This window comes from Triticum aestivum, chromosome 3A (assembly GCF_018294505.1).
Source record: "Triticum aestivum cultivar Chinese Spring chromosome 3A, IWGSC CS RefSeq v2.1, whole genome shotgun sequence".
Lineage (NCBI taxonomy): Eukaryota > Viridiplantae > Streptophyta > Magnoliopsida > Poales > Poaceae > Triticum > Triticum aestivum.
In genome coordinates, this window is record NC_057800.1 from 743,383,655 (window position 1) to 743,402,958 (window position 19,304).

Below are 19,304 nucleotides of genomic sequence, written 5' to 3' on the forward strand. Positions count from 1 at the left end.
CTTACACATCATTTGATCAATAAATATTACTCGTGTTCATAGAGTTTGACGTGTCTTTGAAGGGAGTATGTTCACTGGATCATGCCGGAGACTTCATCTGCAAGGAAGATTGTGTGAAAAAATGTTTCTCTTATTTTGAAAATATAAGTAAGCACCACATTATACAATCATTCCATATCATTGGCAGTATGCTATTTTAAAAAGCCTTCAACAATAGTGAAATGCACTTGCTATTAATATACCCCAACATCATTAATTTTATAATTGAAACAATTCATAGCAGACTGTAAAAATGATTTACATTTTAATCTCAGATAAGTCACAGTTGTACCAAATTAATTCTGGTACAGTGACATCAATAATGATTTTAATCTCTGATATATTAAAATGATACATAGTAATTGCCATAAAATTAATAGCATATGGCAATACAAATTTCTTGCTGTTAATATTTTCAGATAATGTAAACATTATTTCCATATTAGTGTAAGCCAACATTGAAAGACTAAATTAGCAAACAAACAAGAATAGGCGAAAATGCCCAGTTCAACAAGAGAAAACACACAGCCTAACATTTGTCCCAGCCGTAAGACCTCACGCAAAAAAAGTTCCAAGGGCTAAAATAACGTTGGCCGCCATCCATTCAATTTGGCCAAACTTCGGCCCGCCGCCGCTGTTACCCCACGGTGCACAATGTTCGACCTTCTGGACGACCCAGATCGGTCGTCGGATGAGCACAAAAAGTTCTAATGGAAACCCTACGCAGAACGTCCTCCCAATCCCGCCACTTTTCACGGAAGGAAGGAGATAGTGGTCGGCATCGGCGACGATTTACATGCCGGCGTGGTCGGCACGCTCGACGTTTGGGTCGATGTGACGTTGCGGCCGGCTCCTCGGAGCTCTGCACGCCCCGCTCGTTGAGGATGCGCGGGCAGCCGTCCCTGAATGTGTGGGCTGCCGCCCATTAATGGTAGGTGCGGTGGCCGGCAAACGGAGGTTGCACGCGATACGGTGACGATGCGGTGGCCGGCAAACGGAGGCTGCACACGATACGGTGACGGCGCGGTGGCCGGGAGACGGGGTCTGTGCGGAGACGGTGGCCAGGAGACGGACGCTGTGCGGTCGCTGGGTGATGGAGGCTGCTCTTCCGCCGTCCAAAGGGAAACGCACATGGAGTGGAGAGGAGCGACAGTCGTGCAGCGCAAAGGCCATGGAGTGGTCGTCGAGCATGCCGATCAATGCTCTCTATATGGGTATGATTCATTCCTTCTTGTACTATTGGTTTCCAGCCGGATATTATCTTCCAGTTTCTTCATCGTGGCTCAAATATTCAGTGCTTTGGAATAGTAAACATGGTGTGTTTTGGAAATAATGGATGCAGATAAACATGATGATGGTAATGATAAATGGTAAACATGAGTAAATAAATCAACTTACTGTAACCCATTTCGGTAGGTGTCTGTGTGCAGTTAATCTTGAGCGGTGTGGCATTGGGCTGACTGTATCAGAGGTGGAGAAAGATCAACTGGAGAACGGGGCTACGATCTGAAACCAATAGTGTGTGCCGTATGGAAATCAACTCTCACTGCAAAAATGGATACGGATCTCCTTTGTGCGTGGGATTAGGTCGATATTGGATAGAAAGGTGATCCTGTAACAATAATTGCAGAGTTAGTGGGCATTATTAGGAAGGAAAAACTCAAATTAGGAAGGAAATAAAACGGATAGAACATAGGTATCACAGTTGATCCTGGACAGAATATCATTTGTCATTGATTTTCTTTAATACAGCTGGGAAAATAAATCATGTTGACAACACGTCCATACAAAGAAAATCAGTTAATGTAACATAGATCCTTATGAAGCCTTGTTACAGGCTAACATTATGGATGTTCGAACATAACATTGGAACCCTATTCTGAATATTTTCATTTTCATCGAAACTGTGTCGAATTGAAGTTTGCATTAGCTGTGAACCCTGTTCGGAATATTTTCATTTTCATACAGAGCATGATTAACATGTAACCAAGAATATAGTACAACTGAATCCTACAGAGCATGATTAACAAGTAACTAAGAAATATAGACAGGACATATGGAAACCTCAGTAACATAACATGGTGATTCATAAGAGATGTGCATCTGGGCGAGGCATGGCGATGGATTCAGCACACGGGGTCTTCTGCTTAGCTGCGAGGTCTGGATTTGAATCAATATACGCAGCGCATAGTTGGATTTAATAAATCTAGATATACCGATAACTATACTACAAATAAAAATATGTCAGTGTGAAGGGGTGATACCGTTTGATGTTTCCACATGCTCTCTTGGCTGTGGGAAGCATTGTATCCATTGGTATGTGGGTGTTTCACATAGGAACATACCTAACAACTGTCAAGATTATTTCATGCTCGGATACATATTGCCAATCAAAACATACACAGTTTGTTAGAAAGTAGACAACTCCTTGTCCCTTATCATGTGACATCTTATAAGCAAATGTTATTGCTTCCATTACTTGATATAAGAGCTATCTGACCATGAATTGCAGAAACTACGAGGCTATTTTCGTAGTGGTATGCATTGTCTTTTGTGAAAAATATAAATGAATAATGCCATCATCTAAGCTTATAATTCACTTGCATGTATCAGGACTATGAAGATCACGGGGGAACAACACCATGGAACCATCGAATTAGATTGCTTTGACAAAAAGGGAATAGCAGAGCCGGTGTCAAAGTTGAACTCACTCGAGGCAATGAGAGCGAGACTGCACAGTTGGTTGATTGTAAGCACATGTGTCCTCCAGGTGAAGATAGACCACAACGGGCGTAGGTGACAATAAACTCGTGATTGCCACAACAGGTGACCTCGTGTGATCTCCCAATGATCTGTCGTTGTGCTGTGCTTGATGGGGAGCGCTTGATCCAGGAGTGTCCTTGAATGACCAAGCCCGTAACAAATAGTACGTACTTAAATAACAGTCTCAATATGACGGAGATATTTGAGGAGATTATCCTGTTTCTTTGGCAATGATATACTCTATGATAATAGGTGATTCTTGTCCATACCTTGTGTCTGCTATTTTAGGAAGTAAATCAGGCTGATTATTGCTTTTTTGCGGGGTTGTTAGGACATGATTGCTTCCATATCTTGTGCCTGCTGTTCTAGGATGTAATCACTGCCAAATATTGTTTCTCGGGGTTTTTTGAGTTTGTTTCCTTTTATCGCTACATGGACGGACGAAGGGGAGGCGAACGAAACAAATGAAACAAATCAGATTTGATTTGATTATAGGAAAAGCGTGGAAGTATATATTGATCTGATTAGGAAAGCGTGGGTTTTTTTTCCCTGGGATGATGCCTACCGTTTTTCAGTGGAGATAAAAAAAATCGGATTTGATTACGATAGCGTGGTTTTTTTTTCCTTGGTTTGACTAGTAAGTGTGTACGTGCAACGCACGTATAATTATTGGTTGCATTTCAAGTAGATGCCAACATGTGATAGATAAAAGGTTGCTTTGCGTCTCATGGCGTATAGGAAAGCTTGACAACGCATGAAATGATGAATGTTCATGTTTGGTACACACAGTCACAAACATACATAAAACTGGAGAGTATAAATCAACCCATACAACTCGTTATTTCATGCCTCCGTTTACTCTTTATATGCATCAAGATGCTCTTGACATGTAAATGTTTAGTTCATTCTGCAAGAAGTGTCAAAGCACTAAAAATCCAAAGCTAAACTTGGCAAGCAACATACACAATTCTACAATGTTTCCCCTCTTTCATCTGTATTCATCTTGCTCCAAGCCAACAAGCTTTCATGCCAAAATGCGAAAAGAACAATGCATTGAATAAATACAAGGGTAGACATAGGAAAACAATAGTACAAAATAACATCCCGGAACACAATGGAGACATATGGAGAAGCACCAGTTGTAGAAAATAAGAAAAAAATGCAAGTCATGACCATTTTTGATAGTTTTTGTTTACACCCACTTGTGTGTAATACTATCAAACAATAAAAAATAATTTGATGGTCATTAGTTCCTAACCACTAACCGAATGAACAGCGAAAGGACCTCAAAGTATTTATACGTAGAAGAATAGTAAAAATATATATTTATTTATAGATAGTTCATGTGAGAAAAAAATCACATCTTGCAATTTAGACCATCCGGCCCCTTTATGAAGTGAAAGGAGTTCCAAATGTAACAACTTAAAATAAACCAACTCTAGCAGTACAAGTGTTACAAATTAAGAAAAAACAAATAATGTGTTGATGACACATGTAAACGATATCTGCTAAGAAACACCGAAGATATAAAGATAGCACACTCTGGTTAGTAATGCATAGAAACCTTATTTTGAAGTATACAAGTCAGGACAGGCACGCCGTGTAAGTTCGCAAGAAACCATAAATGATGGCTGGGCAGTTGTCTTACAAGCAACATAAATTACCGGCACTCCAGCGGCATCCCCTAAGAAGGGGCGACCGGTGCGGCACCCTCGGCGGTTCACGAATTACCGGCACTCCGGCGGCGTCCCCTGAGAAGGAGTTGTTGGTCCTCGGCTCCTTGTCGCCATGCCAAGTGGAGGCCGGTTGTGGTGTTTTTTCTTGGGAGAGATAGGATCGTGATCTAGGAGGTCGAGGTGATGGGCGTGTCAATGTGTGCGAATACCTGATTAGTTTTCTAATAAAATGCGATCGTGACCAGTTTCCTAATAAAACGCGATCATGATTAGTTTCCTAATAAAACACGATCGTGATTAGTTTCCTAAGAAGATGTGATCGTGATTAGTTTCCTAAGAAGACACGATCATGATTATAGTTTCCTAATTGATCGGACATGGAGTTTCATATGGTGAAGCACGGTCAGTCAATGTAAATTGTTAAGTGCACACAGAGAATGGATTAGGTTAAGGATAGCAGCTAGATTAAGTTTAGTGGGCTTAATCATGCGGTCATAATGAATCCGTGTACATTTTATGGGATGCACGTAAGAAAGTTCTTGTTTAATTGTTTAACAGTAGTGGAGATAATAAAATGCGGTCGTGATCAGTTTCCTAATAAAACGCGATCATGATTGGTTTCCTAATAAAACACGATCGTAATTAGTTTCCTAAGAAGATGTGATCGTGATTAGTTTTCTAAGAAGACGCAATCATGATTATAGTTTCCTAATTGATCGGACGTGGAGTTTCATATGGTGAAGCACGGTCAGTCAATGTAAATTGTTAAGTGCACACAGAGAATGAATTAGGTTAAGGCTAGCCGTTAGATTAAGTTTAGTGGGATTAATCATGCGGTCATAATGAATCCGTGTACGTTTTATGGGGTGCACGTAAGGAAGTTCTTGTTTGATTGTTTAATAGTAGTGGAGATGTGTGGGGGGTGAGCGAACGAACGAAACAACGTACGGACTCCTCCATTAGGAGTAGAGATTGTCACACATTCCCACAAGTAAAGGTCTATCCTCAACACAGCAACACCGCCGGCAACTCTGGGTCCTTGTCCTTCTCCGTCTGCCTCTTTAGCGACGGGAGCGGGCGGGGATCCCGGCAGGCTCTGTCCGGTAAAGGTGTAGAATATACATAGTTTGTTTTCAGAAGTGTTGCATCAATGGTGGAGACGGCGCGGCATCAAAATAATTTGTGTATGCTCTTGCTCCATCTCGTTCGCGCTCTAACGGGTGGTGATGGGGAGCAGGTTGATCGGTCTTCTTGCCGGGCTTGATATCAGGTAAACCCTAAACTGGGATCTAGCGGACATGGGTAAGAACCCCGACCAGCGCGCCACAAAGTCACGGTCTCATCGCTCGAGGTGGTCTGTTTCATCGGCTCAAAAAGTATCCTTGTATGCAAAGGTGTTCCTCTAGTTCTTGGTATGAAGGCAATTCCCCTCTTTCTTTGATGTTGCCTCAACGGCGGAGGTGGACGATGGCAATTCCTCTCTTTCTTTTTTTCGTTTCCGAAAGGCACGGCCGTGACTATCGCTAAAGCATAACCGTGCCTCTCGCGAAAGAAAAACCGTGACTTTCGCGAAAGAAAAAAAAACGCGTTTTTTCGCGGTTTTTTTATCTAAAAGCTAAGAAAGACCGGGGGAAAACCAAAACGTCGAAAAAACCAGAAAAAACCGTTTAAAAAGCCGAAAACGCGTGCGGAAAAATAAAAAAAACAAAATTCGAAGGAAGCGTCCAGAGCGCGACATGTGGCGAATGGTTGAGAGCGCGCCAAGTGGCGCTGATCGTTGCGAGTCTCCTGAAGAAGCGCTCTCGCTAACTAGTTGCTTCCGGAGAAGTTACCACGCATCGCCTCCGTCGTCGACGCCGCCCTGCAGGAACTGGGTGTCCACCCCTGACGGCACCACCGTCCGGTACCTGACCGTAGATGAACGCCGCTGCCCTAGCCTACGCGACCCCCTGACCGGCGCCGCTGCCACAGAAAGCATGCCTCCCTTCACGTGGCAGCACTGGGAAGGGCAGAGTCCCCGCGGCATCATGTACGACGATGGTGCAATCCTTCTCTATGGCATCTCCTGTGTCGGGTCAGGCTCGGCGGCCAAGTTCAGGGCCGCACTTCTGCGCCCGGGCGATATCGCGTGGACGCTCATCGAGAGGACCCTCGCGCCGCCTCCCACGCACCGTGGCGAGTTCTGCGCTGCGTACCAAGCCGGCAAGATCCTTGTCACTTCTGGCGCGTCATCATGCTGAATGGCAACTCGGACGATGTCGTCACGGACGTTCTAGTTCCGAAGCCATCCAAAACAATAAGGTGTGCATCAGGGGCGCCGGCTCGCGATGTCCACGTAGGATTTGGAAGGTTGCGCGAGGAGGTGAGAACAGGCGCGCGATTGGCTTCGTCGCTGCCCCACAGCACTGGTCGTTTCCTTCCCCAGATACGCCCGCCCCGCTCCAACCCTCTTCTCCTCCTCACGTACGGCACCTCCTTTCTCCTCCCTCTCCCTCTCTCTCTCACCCACTGGCGGCGGAGACTGGAGGCGTAACACTGCACGCGCCGGCCGGCGAGGAGGAGCTGCGCTGTCGCCAGCGCACCAACTGCGTCTACTGCCTCGCCTCCCCGTTGACCTACAAGAAGGTACCCCTGCACCTTCCTCCCACTTCTCGAATCCACTCGTCCATTCATCCATCCACCCATCCATCCTCTCTGCTTCCTGGATAGTTGGACAATATGTTGAGGGGATTCGGCCTCTCTCTCCCTGAGTTGATGCGCTGACGAACGGCAGGGCAGTCCATTCGGTTTCGATCTGACCAGGGGCCTCCTTATCCTCTGGTCTACGATTCGAGCTGCGCTCTTGCGTGGGCACAATTTCGTCTGGGTTTCTGTCGAGCAACCGAGATCTGATGTGCTCTGCTCTGCTCGGTGCTGGAAGAAGAATTTTGTTTTTCAAGAGAACAATAAGCTTCGAGAGGAACTGTTTGGTGGCTTATACCTGTTTATGCAAACATGGTTTTACTTGTTTCATTAACCTGTAAGCATTAGATTCATTAGCACCGTACAATATAGTTCAGAGAGCCCTGAGATGTCTGTTTATTCAGAGGACACACTTGATAGGCGCAGATTCAGAAAAAAAAACCGATAGATAGGCAGGTGCCTTGCATATTTATAAACTAATTTGAGATTGCCATTTATATTTGGCTGCTAAATTCTTTTCTGCAGGTATATTCCCACATTGAACTGAATTATTGCTATATTCGGTTGATTCAGACATATTGTATCTTCAATGGCTTTCACTGCTGGGCAAAATCAAGCGATGGAAGGTAATATTTTTCAGTGACACTGAAGCACATTTATACTGTTATATGATGCCTCATTTTTTTCTTATCTGAATGTGTTCGCGTTCAGAAAATTATTTTTTTGTTGTTACTTTTTGAGGCATATAACAGGAGAAAGCTTTGTTGTTGAAAATCCATTAAGGAGATGGAAGATAAAATTATTTGCAATCAAATCTGATTTGCATACAAATGAATGCCAATATTATGCTAGATGTTTGAATAGTTTAGTGTCCAGTATATGAAGCGGTGAAGTGAGTGCATGTAGTAAAGGTAGGGTAGGTATAATTTTAGCTCAATTTGTGTGTGAAACATCCTAGAAATTACTCATTGATATATTTAGGACGGGCCTTTAGCTGCTGAGACCTGAAAATTAGAAAGCTGACAGTTTATTTGTATTAATTTGTCTGTTACCATTTCCTGGAATTTCTTACCTTTTTAATAGGTATTATACTTTACAGATCCATGGTACATTGTGGTGTTATCTGCTACTGATTTACAGGCCTTGTGGTTGTCGTTCCCATGGCTGTGCCGTTCACGTTTATGCAGGGTGAGCTCTCTTCTGTTCGTCTATTTACTTTGTCGTTCCTGGGAAAACACCATTAATGAGAATATATTTCCTGTGCAAACTTCTTCTAATTCTTATAAGTAATTTTGAGAGCACACCAGTACACAATTAACATGCCCTCTAGAGTAGAAAAGTATCCTTCATGTTGTAACACAAACAAAATATTAGTGATCTGACAGTAGCACAGTTTTGCTGTTGAGTTATTTAATTTAGATGATTGCTGCTATATAACCTGACTGCCAAATTCTCTAGCATTTTCTGCTTTTAGATAAATTAAGAACCAAGTTACACCATTTTATTTACTTTATTGTTCGGATTATATGCAGGAATTTTGGTGTGGATTATAGATTATAAAGTTACTCTTAGTTTGTCAGCTTTGTTGATCCTAATTTATGATGTTCACCGAGGATTATAGATAACTTTCCTGAGTCGTGGATCATGGTACCGTCAACTGTTGTCGACATTTCCTCTTTCAGATTTGATGTTAGCTTGTACAAGCTGCTGGGTTGTGCTTAGATGTTATGGTTTCTCTGCTATTTAGAAATTACACTTAACACTCATAAAGTACACTGATCTGAGCCTAACCTGAAATATTTAATCCGGCAGGTTTAAAGTTTGATTTAGGATGAGCACACAAGTTTGATGTTTGCAGTTACAGATTTTTGTCAAAGCCCGCTGAAACGAAGTTTAGTTCAGCAGACCATGTATGTTGGAAGAAAGCAAATTTCTTGCCTTCTGAATCCTCCGTAGCCATCATATTTTATTTCAGACCGAATTGTCCCAGCTCAGTGTATCTCAGCGAAGTAGCGGGTTCATGCAAGGCCTGGCCGACGGCAACGACTTTAGGGGCTGCCGTGATTTGCATACTTCATCTAGGTAAATTGTGCTAGCTTTCAGATTATTCATTTTCGTTTTACCCTGTCAAAGATCTTCTCAGATTAGTTAACCAAGCTATGTAATGATGGTGTTGTGATTCCGAGGGCTCCGTTGGAGGATCAGCTTTGGTTCAGAGGCAGGTTTTGGGCATACCGCAGCACAAGCAGAGGCATATCTCAGTCGATGCTACTGCAGTTGATGATGCCCTGAAGCTTCCTTCAGTAACTGGTATCACCTGACGTCGGTGTGGTTTTGTGTTCAGAGAAGATGAGCTGTTGTATTCTTCTTTCATATAGTTGTTGCAGGTTCTTCCAGATCTAAATCCATAGACAAAGCACTGATTGTTTGCTCTCTTGGGAGTTGTTATAATTTGCACAGCTATTTTTTAAGATTCATTTTGCTTACATTTATTTAGTGAAGCTCCTGCAAAAGTCAATATTCATTTAGTATAGCACAATTTTATTGGCAGCTATACATGGCTTTGCATCCCAAGTTAAATGTTAAGTTTGCTTGACCTTGTGGCCTAGATGGGTATTGTTAAGCATTTTTCCCTAAAAAGGGCAATTCCTTATTCATAGGATATATTGAATTCACTGCACATTGGTACATCGCGTGAAATCTGTAATCAAATGTTACTCGTATTGCATATTGATTGTTTTTGTGCAGGCTTGTACGCTTGATTTTATTTCAAGATTTATTGGTATTCTTCTTAGATGAGGTAGGGTCTGCATTCTTTTTTTAACAGGAGGATATATGTATTCTGGACACAGTCTGTCCATCTAGCTCTTTCTTATATTTGATTTATGAGCAATTGTCTGACTATATTGTTCTTTTCACCCTCCATGCACGTGTTCCGTTGAAGTAGACAACCAGTGGATCAATGTGCCTGCTTTAAGTATAGTGATGAAACTTCACACTTCCCTGCAGACTCAGCGTGCCGCTGTTCTCTAAGGTCGTTGAGTGCTGAGAACAGGCAATATAATTAGGCTTTTAACGAGAAGTTGGAGGAGATAAAAACTTTCAGGAAGTGTTTAGGCGAGTTCCATGCCGAAAATAATGTTATGTGAGCAGAGAGTGCAGGCTTGTGCTCTTCTGTTGAAGAGCTTGAGCATGAGGTATGATCAGCCCTTTGATAACTCTACCTCTTCTCATTTGGAATTCTGATTTTTTTTTTGCATTTTCTCCTTTCATTCTTCCTGGATCAAGAGATTGAATTAACACATAAGTCATGAGAGCATATCTTTAGACGAGGAGAGGTGACTGGTCAAAGAAATTAAGACCCTTGAAAAAACCAGAGCGAGGGTCAGTTCCAATGCTGCTAAGCAAGCTAAAATGGAAGATATAGTGGTTGAGAGAGATGCCATACAGGATCAGGTGAAAGTAAGTATCCATGCTACGACTGGCTTTAATTGTGCATTACCTCCTGAATACATAAATATTAGATGCCATTTTGATTGTTACTTCCCATTCAGATCATCATGGATGGACTTTGTCTTTAATTCTGCATTTAGCTCCTGAATACATAAATTAGATGCCATTTTGATCAGATCATCATGGATGGACTTTGTCTTTAACTCTACATTCACCTCCTTAATACATAAATATTAGATGCCATTTTAATTGTTACTTCCCATTCAGATCATCATTTTTTTGAAAGAACATTCAGATCATTATGGATGGACTTTGTCTTTAACTCTGCATTTACCTCCTGAATACATAAATATTAGATGCCATTTTGATTGTTACTTCCCATTCAGATCATCATACATGGAGTAAAGGAGGGAGAAGCAGCCATGTCTAAGATTAAGGTCCTGGACGATGAGGCGATGGGCGTGGAGAGCTGCTACGAGCTCGCGCAGGCGGCATACGTCAACCTCGCGCTGCACACGCTCAAGCACCTGGCGCCCGTCGTCAATGGGCTCCTCGTCCATGATTAGCTGGACAACATGAACCTCGAGGAGGTTGTGAAGGGGAACATCTGTGACGCCGTTCTTTAGGTGCTCGCCCATGTCTATGTAATTATGTCTTTATTGCTTCTAAATTAATGCCAACAGATTAGGTGCTTCTGAGATATCTTCCAAGTTACTGGTAACTACAAAAATTAGACTATATGTTGACTTCTACCTAATCATATCCTATTAATCAAAGAACTTACCCTACCAATCAAACAGGTCATCGCATTGGCTCACTGTTTAATCAAGATGTGTATGTATGCAATTGTGATCTGTGAGGTCTCCATTTACATGAGAACATAAGACATGTGATATTTACAATAACTCTAGCTCTTTCCCTGCAGATAATAATAGTGGTGCAATACTGCATAGGAGGAAGTTGTTTGGGCCTTTTACTGATGGATATATTTCTTACTTTTGATCCTCATCAATAATCTCCAGGTCTTTGGGAGTTTGCTAGCAGTCCTGGTCAGACTTGGACCAGGGACTAGCGTCCTGGATGCCTTGGCACGCTCGGCTCCACCGGTGTTGCAAGCCAGGTGAATACTTCCCCGCTTAGGCCCTTGCTGTTGTTGTATCGAAAGGTTGACTTAACAAAATGATCTATATATAGTTCATCGTATATTGTTGAACATCTTCATATTGTCTAAGAAAAATTGTAATGCAGCGCAACAAACAATGCCCAGATTATATTAGCCATCAAAGATACTTTCCTTCAAAGACTATTTTTAAAAATACCTTCCCAGATAATTATTCTTTTGCAGAGAGATTGGGCAAGCGCTACTTGTTACGTGCCTGCTAGATATTACACAAGATGTATTCATTAAGGTCTGCTGACCAATTAATTTTATTGTTCTTATATGAGATGTTGTTTCTTTGACCCAAACCGACAGGAGCTCTGTCATTGCATTAAAGGAGAGGGAAAAACTGTACATTGTAGAGCTTACAAGGGGAGCAGAAGGTAACCCACTAACAACGAGAGACAGTAGGCAAGAAAAAACAGCGGCAGATTACACTCTGAAAGCCTCCCTGAATAGACTAATGTCATCAATCACCAGCATGTAAATTTGATGAGGCAACAACAACTTGTGTTGGAACACCCTCCTGTTTCTTTCATTCCATAAATGCCAGGCAACATATGCAGCAAAAGTGATCTGCTCCTTCCTGATGTTCTTGGGGTTGATCAAATGCAGCTTACGCCACCAACCTTTTACTGAATTGGAGGAGAAGGCCGCGTCCAACAGCTGAGGATGAATGGAGCCAGCCTCTGTCCAGACTTCTTTAGAGTAGGGGCAGCCGAGGAGGATGTGCCTCGCAGTCTCCAGGACCTGATCACAGAAGGCGCATGTCGGGTTGCATGGCCATCCTCTGGTGGATAATCTGTCCGCCGTCCAGTTTCGGTTCTGGATTAGCAACCAAAGATAGAATTTTATCTTGTTGTCAGCTTTGACCTTTCAAGCTTGCTCCAGAAGTGGTTGTTTGATTCGCCCTATGAATTGGGCATCATAAGCATCATGGGCCGTGTAAATTCCTTTGGAGTTAAAAACCCAGACAAGGCTATCCCTGTCCTGAGACAGCTGCACTTCCTGGATCAGCTCCCACAAGTTGACAAATTGCAGAACTTGTTCTTCGTTGCTCATCCTTTGGAGAACCTTCATCCATTTGTTTTCGGTCAAAGCATCTGCCACCTTGAGATTTTTCCTCCAGGCCAGCTTTGCAACCTCTGGAGCCACTTCAATGGGTGCAACCCCATGCAGCCACTTTGTCTTTCCAGAAATTTGCCTTTTGTCCGTTCCCCAAAATGATCTTGGTGCAGGAGGAGAAAAGGTCTCTGTCTATTGCAGCGCACGGAATTTGGGAACCTCTCCAAGGTCTGTCAGTGTCATCCCATTCAAACCAACACCATCTGAGTCTCAAAGCTCTGCTATAACAGGTTAGCTCTTTGATTCCGAGGCCACTGAGACTTTTCAGGGAGCAACATTGTTTCCAATTTACCAAGCATTTACTTCCGCTTGCCTCCTCATCCCCAGCCCAAAGAAAGTTTCTTCTATATTTGTCTAGCTTTTTGATGGCCCACTTATCCATTGCAAAACAAGTGAGGAAGAAAGTTGTGATTGCCGTGAGGACCGAGTTAATTAGAGTTAGGCGCCCCGTTCTGTTTAGAAGCTTTCCTTTCCACGGTTTTACTCTTCCAGCAGCCTTGTCTACGAGTGGTTGCAATTCAGCACGTTTTGGCTTCCTCGTGTGCAAAGGAAGGCCCAGGTATTTGCAACGGAGCGAGTCCTCTTTTCCTCCAAAATCTTGCAGAACTTCACCATGTTCCTCGACATTGCACCGAATCTTGTATGTTGTGCACTTTCCAAAGTTGATCATCAAGCCGGAAATCTCTCCAAAACGGATCAGAATTTTTTGAATAGCAGCAATCTCATCTCTGATGGGGTTAACAAACAGAGCTGCGTCATCGGCATACAGGCTGGTTCTCAATGATGCCGGCTGCTGGCTTATAGGGGTGAGCAGCCCTTCCACCATTGCCAAGGCTATCAGCTTTTGCAGCGGCTCCATTGCAAGAATGAACAACATGGGTGAAAGGGGGTCACCCTGCCGCAGCCCTCTTCGGTGCAGAAACGGCATGCCCGGACATCCATTGAGAAGGACCCTGGAAGAGGACGTGGAGAGCAGCAACGCGATCATGTCAGTCCACCTCTGCCCAAAGCCAAAACCTTTCGAAACTTCCAACATGTAGCTCCAATGCACGGAGTCAAACGCTTTGGCAATATCCAGCTTAAGAAAAATGAGCGGTGAGTTTCTTGTGAAGGCCCTCCTAATGACATTCTGGACAAACAGGAAGTTATCTTGGATGCTACGCCCCTTGAGGAAAGCACTTTGGCTAGCAGAAATCATGTGTTGCAACTCCGGAGCTAGCCTATTGGCCATGATTTTGCAAAGAATTTTTGCCACACTGTGCATGAGGCTAATTGGCCGAAAATCAGATGCTCGATCGACATTCCCTTTCTTTGGCAGCAGCACTATAAAGGCATTGTTCAGCAGCTTCCATGTATTGCCTCTCAGATGAAAAAACTGGTTGATGGCCTCCAGAAGATCGTTCTTGATGAGTCCCCAACATTTTTTGAAAGAGCCCCGAATGAAACCATCAGGGCCAGGGGATTTCTCAGCATGTAAGTCGAAAACCGCCTTCTTTAATTCCTCTATGGTGAAAATGGCATCCAGGTGCTCAAGGTTGAATGAAGGAAGCTGCAGATACTCCCAATTCAGCTTAAATTTGTGATGTCCAACAGTTCCCAGCAGGTTGTTGAAGTGGCCCCACAGGATCCGGGCCTTCTGCACCTTATCAACTACAGCGCCTTCCGGCCCAATCAGAGAAGGGATGTGATTCTTGCATCTGCGCCCGTTCGCTTTGAGCTAGAAGAGTTTTGAATTGGCATCTCCAACTTTAATCCAAGTTAGCCTAGACCTTTGCCGAACCTTGATCCTCTCAATAGTTGCAAAACCCAACAGTTTCTTTTTCAGCAGATCTCTTAAATTCCTTTCTTCTTTGGTTAGTGCTCTTTCTTCTTGGGCAAGATCAAAGTGGAAGATCAATTCAGTTGCAATGTTGTACATCAACCGAGATCTTTTGGAAGCCTTTCTATTCCATTTGGTTAGTGCTTTGGCAGTTCTGGACAGTTTGGTGTGGAGCTTTCTGCAAGGGTCTGCAGATTGAACAGGTTTCTCCCAAGCCTTGGTCACCACCTCAAGGAAATCAGGCTTTGCAAGCCAAAAGGATTCAAAGCGGAAACCTTTGAAGTGTTGCAGATCCATTGGCTTGAGAACCAGCGGGCAGTGGTCAGAGATGGATGTCGAGGCTGGAGTGAGCTGATAATTTGGAAATTTCAGTTCCCAGGCTTCAGTAACCAGCACTCTATCAATCTTGGTTAAAGTGACGTTTTCCCTTTCGTTTGACCAAGTGAACTTTCTCCCAAGCAAGGGGAATTCCAGCAGCTCAAGTTGATCCAAAGCAGATCTGAATCGGCCCATCATTTGCAAATTGATATTACCATTGCTCTTTTCATCAGCCTTCTTGATTAGGTTGAAATCACCAGTCACCATCCAGCAGTCCAAGGCAAACTGCTTAATGTTCTTGATTTCTTCAATGAACGAGATCTTGTCGGAGACTTCTTGAGGTCTGTAGACTGCTGAAAGGGTCCAAGCATCATTATTAGTTCTGTCTCTCACAGTCCCAATGATTGAATTTGGCCCATCAGCAAGCGGCTCATGGGTGATCTCAAAATCGGTTGAGCAAGCGATAAGAATTCCTCCTCTTGTGCCCACAGCTGGCTTAAAGATGAAATTTTCTCGAAACCGAGCGCCCAAAATTTCAGTCACGATAGCAGGGGTAATCGCTGCTAGTTTTACTTCTTGCAGACAGACTATGTTGCAACCAATTTGAGCCACAAAAATTAGCGTTGCTCTTCTCTTGGCTGGGTTGTTTAAACCCCTGATATTCCAGTTCAGAATTTTGTAATCCATAGGGAAACCAGGAAAACAACAGCTTGGGGCGACAACAAAACAGTAGCGGGCAGCGTTAACTGACAAACAGACCGACCCAAGCAGAGTCGAGCCATCTGAATCTGGCTCACTAACGGTAGAACAACAGAACTCATCAAACCAACCACCACATGGGGATACATCGACTGGGACATCCAGCCTCTAAGAAAAAAAGGGGGACTAACATTTGGAAACCATGACACACCCAACATAGCAGAACCGAACTAGGATGCCGCGAGCCCTGGCGCCATAGCTTGGGCCTTGGCCTTCTTAGCAGGGCTGGAGGCGGCCATGAGGGAGGAGATTGCAGCCACAAACGCCGAGGGGAGCGGCTTTTGGCAAATGTTCTTGATGCGCTCGATCCCTTCAGGCATAGCAGCCGCCAGATCAGGGGTCGCCCCTTCTTTCTTCATCAGGACGAACAGCGCCTTGTCCAAGCTGGAGAGCTGACTGGAAGGCTTTGCCGCCAGCCTGCCGCTGCACCTTGGTGCAGCCCCGCCATCAGCTTTTGGGCGGCCGCCCGTGGCTGAAACCTTTGCCGCCGGAGCCATGGCGAGGGGGGTGGGTATCAGAGGGGGAGTGATCGGGGATGAGCAATTGTTGAGGAAGAGCTCGACCTTATCCCCTTGTGGCACCGACCGGATGGGCAGAGCAGTAGCCCCAGGTGGGCTCTCCAGAACATGGAGATCAGAGGCAAGCAATGGGCCGCATGTTGTGGTTGCCTGAATTGTTTTTCAATATACTGAAGCTTAATTACTTTCCCTAGATCGGTTGTGAAAGTGGCATCCCGAAATTTATTTGATACTTCGGATTACATTGGATATGGTTGTGCTAACTTGACAAAACAGCGTGGCTTCATTTGTCGCGGTTCTCAGTCTCTCACGGTCTTAGTTGCCTGAATCGCTGGGCTTACACGGTACTACAAATTAGTGTAGCAGATAGTGGTAGATCAGATGAGGTGCCTTTACTCGTCTGCTCCCTTGGAAATGCATGCATATCCATGTTGACGTCTGCTATCTTTGATCTTTATTCTGAATCAGAGATAGTGCCCATATGTATACATATGACAAACTCATCTTTCCACGGCTGGCTCAAGTTCATTTCAGGATCATCAAGCTTCCCGTGTACATCTACCACCCAAGCCATGTGAACGAGCCGATGAAGATACTCAACATTATCTGCTTCAGCTACTTCCTTCGTAACTACAAGGTACATGCAAAAATTAAACCCTGCACAAGCGTACTTTGTTTAGTGATGTAGTGGCTAGCATTATAACATGTAATTTATGTTGAGAATCAATTTTTAAGAGAAGTTGCTGCAGTAGAGATAGCATTAGGCAATTAAATACAAAACAAGTGCAAGTAGTTCAGCTTAAACAACTAGAATGTGGGGGGTCTCAAAATTTTCCTTGAGAAAAATCTTGATGACGAATGAAAGCAAGACCAACCTCTGCCAACATCTTTTCCCTCAGAAGATTGACAACCAACTAATATACTGATGACATATTTAAATCAACCAATTCTCTCTGTGTGCAATCATTTTATGCATTTGATTTCCCATCTGTTGTTCACTCTATTTAAGCTACTTAGTTACAATTCTATGTTTCAAGCTGTGTTCGGCAACCCTCTACTCCTTCGCTAGGGAGCGGAGCTCACGGAGCACCCTATTAGCAGCTCAACGAAATATAACCGCATGCCGCCCCGCTCCGCAGCGGAGTTGCAGAGCAGAGAGATCCCGAACAGCTCCTTAGTTTCAGTTTATTGTCATTTGTTATGTTACGTTCGGCGGACGAAGAAATGTCAGCTGGCGTGCCTGGCGACCACTCTACCTCCTCCAGTCGAGATCCGCTGCCACCAACCTCGTGTAGGGAGCTCTTTTTATCTTCCTTTGTATCTCTATGGAGCAGAAGGTTTAAATTTACCAATGTATGGCTCTTGTTTATGTTCCCTATACATGAATGTTCATAAGCAAGATAGGTGCACACGTATAAACACTCAAGAGGTGCATCACCGAAGGACGCAAGGCATGCCGCTCCCAAACCTGGCTTTGTGTATTACCTAGATGGATTAGTGTGCGCGGGCAGTAGAGAAGCTCGGCTCCGTCCTCAGGAGAGGCAAAGGTCGCTCAGCTTGCTCATGAATGTACCATCTCTCTCTATCATATGTACACACAACTAGCTCACGACCTTGGCATCTTCTTAGTTACCTATCTTTTGTTTGTTCATGATCAGCCTGCATTGTTCTATCTCGGTAACCATTAAGTATAGTCCAACATGTTGGAGTGTGCATCTTAAAAAAGACGCATATTACTTAGCAGCAACCAGCACTTATATATTGTATAAAAACGCCTATTATTTTTGTTAATGAAAGGATCAGAAACTATTGGTCGTTGGTCAGTAGATCTTTCTTAAGTTTCAGATGCGGATGAAATGCTTCTTTGTAGATGTATAGTTAAGTTGTGGGCCAATTTTTCTTTTGGTTTTTGCTAACATTTGTAAACCATCAAATAGTGTGGACTCATTTGGCTTCCGCTCATGTTTTTTTCAGATACTTAAGATGGAGGCCTGCTCGTCGATGCTCCACTGGTTTACTGCAGTTTCAAGGGCTTAGGGAGCGCCTCCTTGTTGACAACCTCTTCCTTGCCAAGCTTGTCATGGAGTGCGTCGTCGAGCCATCAGCAATGTCTGTTTTATTTTGAGAAGCCGTCATTCACCGGATTTAGATAGATCATCCGCGACTGCCACTGCCGCCTGTCGGAGCTTTACCCTATTTTGAACTGTGGCTCCACTTTTGGACAGAATGTACGATTATGTATGCCAGTATCAAAAACTGTGTCCCCTTCATTTTGAAGCAGCTAACATATATCTAAATGCATAGTTTAACCAGCTATACAACTGATTGCCACCTCAAACTGAATCTGCTTTCAGCTATATCTGCATGTCTGCCACCAATTAGCAAAAAAAGGCAATCCAAGGGGCGGATACCTACCTAGCACCGCAGAGGGTCCTCCTCAAGAGGCGCGCCCCAGCCCCTAGTGGACTCCAAGGAGGGACGAAGCCTACACATACCAGTCCAGCTATGTCCTCGAGTCTCGTGGCGAGCTTCTATGGGTGTCGGTACAGGTCGTCCGGAGAAACTACAATTGTGAGGAAGGGGTTGACGGACGCGACCTCCTCCACGTAATGTCGGTGTCGGTGCACAAGCTAGAGCAGGCGCGGACGTCGAAGAAGATGCAGTGGGTAAGCAAAGACAGTCGTAGTTTGTCCGACCGTGTACTGTTCCTTGGGTCACCAAGCTGCTTCGCTATGGACGCCTCACTTGTGGGGGGCGGCCAAGGTGGGTGTGTCTATTTCATCTACCACGACAGTGGGGCCTCACCCCGTGACCAGAATGCGGTGTTCCGGTATAACCTCGTTGCCGGCAAGGCTGAATTTGTCGAGCGGCTGCCTCCAAGTTGGGATGACCAGACATGCACATGGTTTGTCCCCCGGTCCATCGTTACTCCCGTTTGTCCAACACACCTCATTCACATGGTGAGGGAGCACGAGCCTAGTTTGAGGTTGGTG

General features: G+C 44.2%; 1 protein-coding gene across 37 annotated transcripts; it reads left to right on the plus strand.

The window, feature by feature from the left end:
- The first annotated feature begins 6,823 nt into the window (after nt 1-6,823).
- Nucleotides 6,824-18,627, plus strand: LOC123063681 (uncharacterized). Of its 37 annotated transcripts, XR_006430516.1 has the most exons (12): nt 6,824-7,103; nt 7,686-7,786; nt 8,260-8,348; nt 8,973-9,242; nt 9,347-9,470; nt 9,909-9,960; nt 10,170-10,357; nt 10,449-10,622; nt 11,000-11,239; nt 11,636-11,733; nt 16,836-16,948; nt 18,286-18,581. XR_006430516.1 is itself a non-coding variant. In XM_044487566.1 (3 exons), exons 1-3 carry the CDS (start codon nt 12,932-12,934, stop codon nt 18,346-18,348), a joined length of 372 nt encoding a protein of 123 aa, XP_044343501.1. In that variant the 5' UTR covers nt 12,085-12,931; the 3' UTR covers nt 18,349-18,627. The 37 variants fall into 37 exon arrangements, 1 of the variants encoding a protein (XP_044343501.1); XR_006430502.1 differs by adding an exon at nt 8,693-8,807 and having other exon boundaries at nt 9,117-9,242; nt 9,347-10,357; XR_006430504.1 differs by having other exon boundaries at nt 8,973-9,547; nt 10,108-10,357.
- The last annotated feature ends 677 nt before the right edge of the window (nt 18,628-19,304 follow it).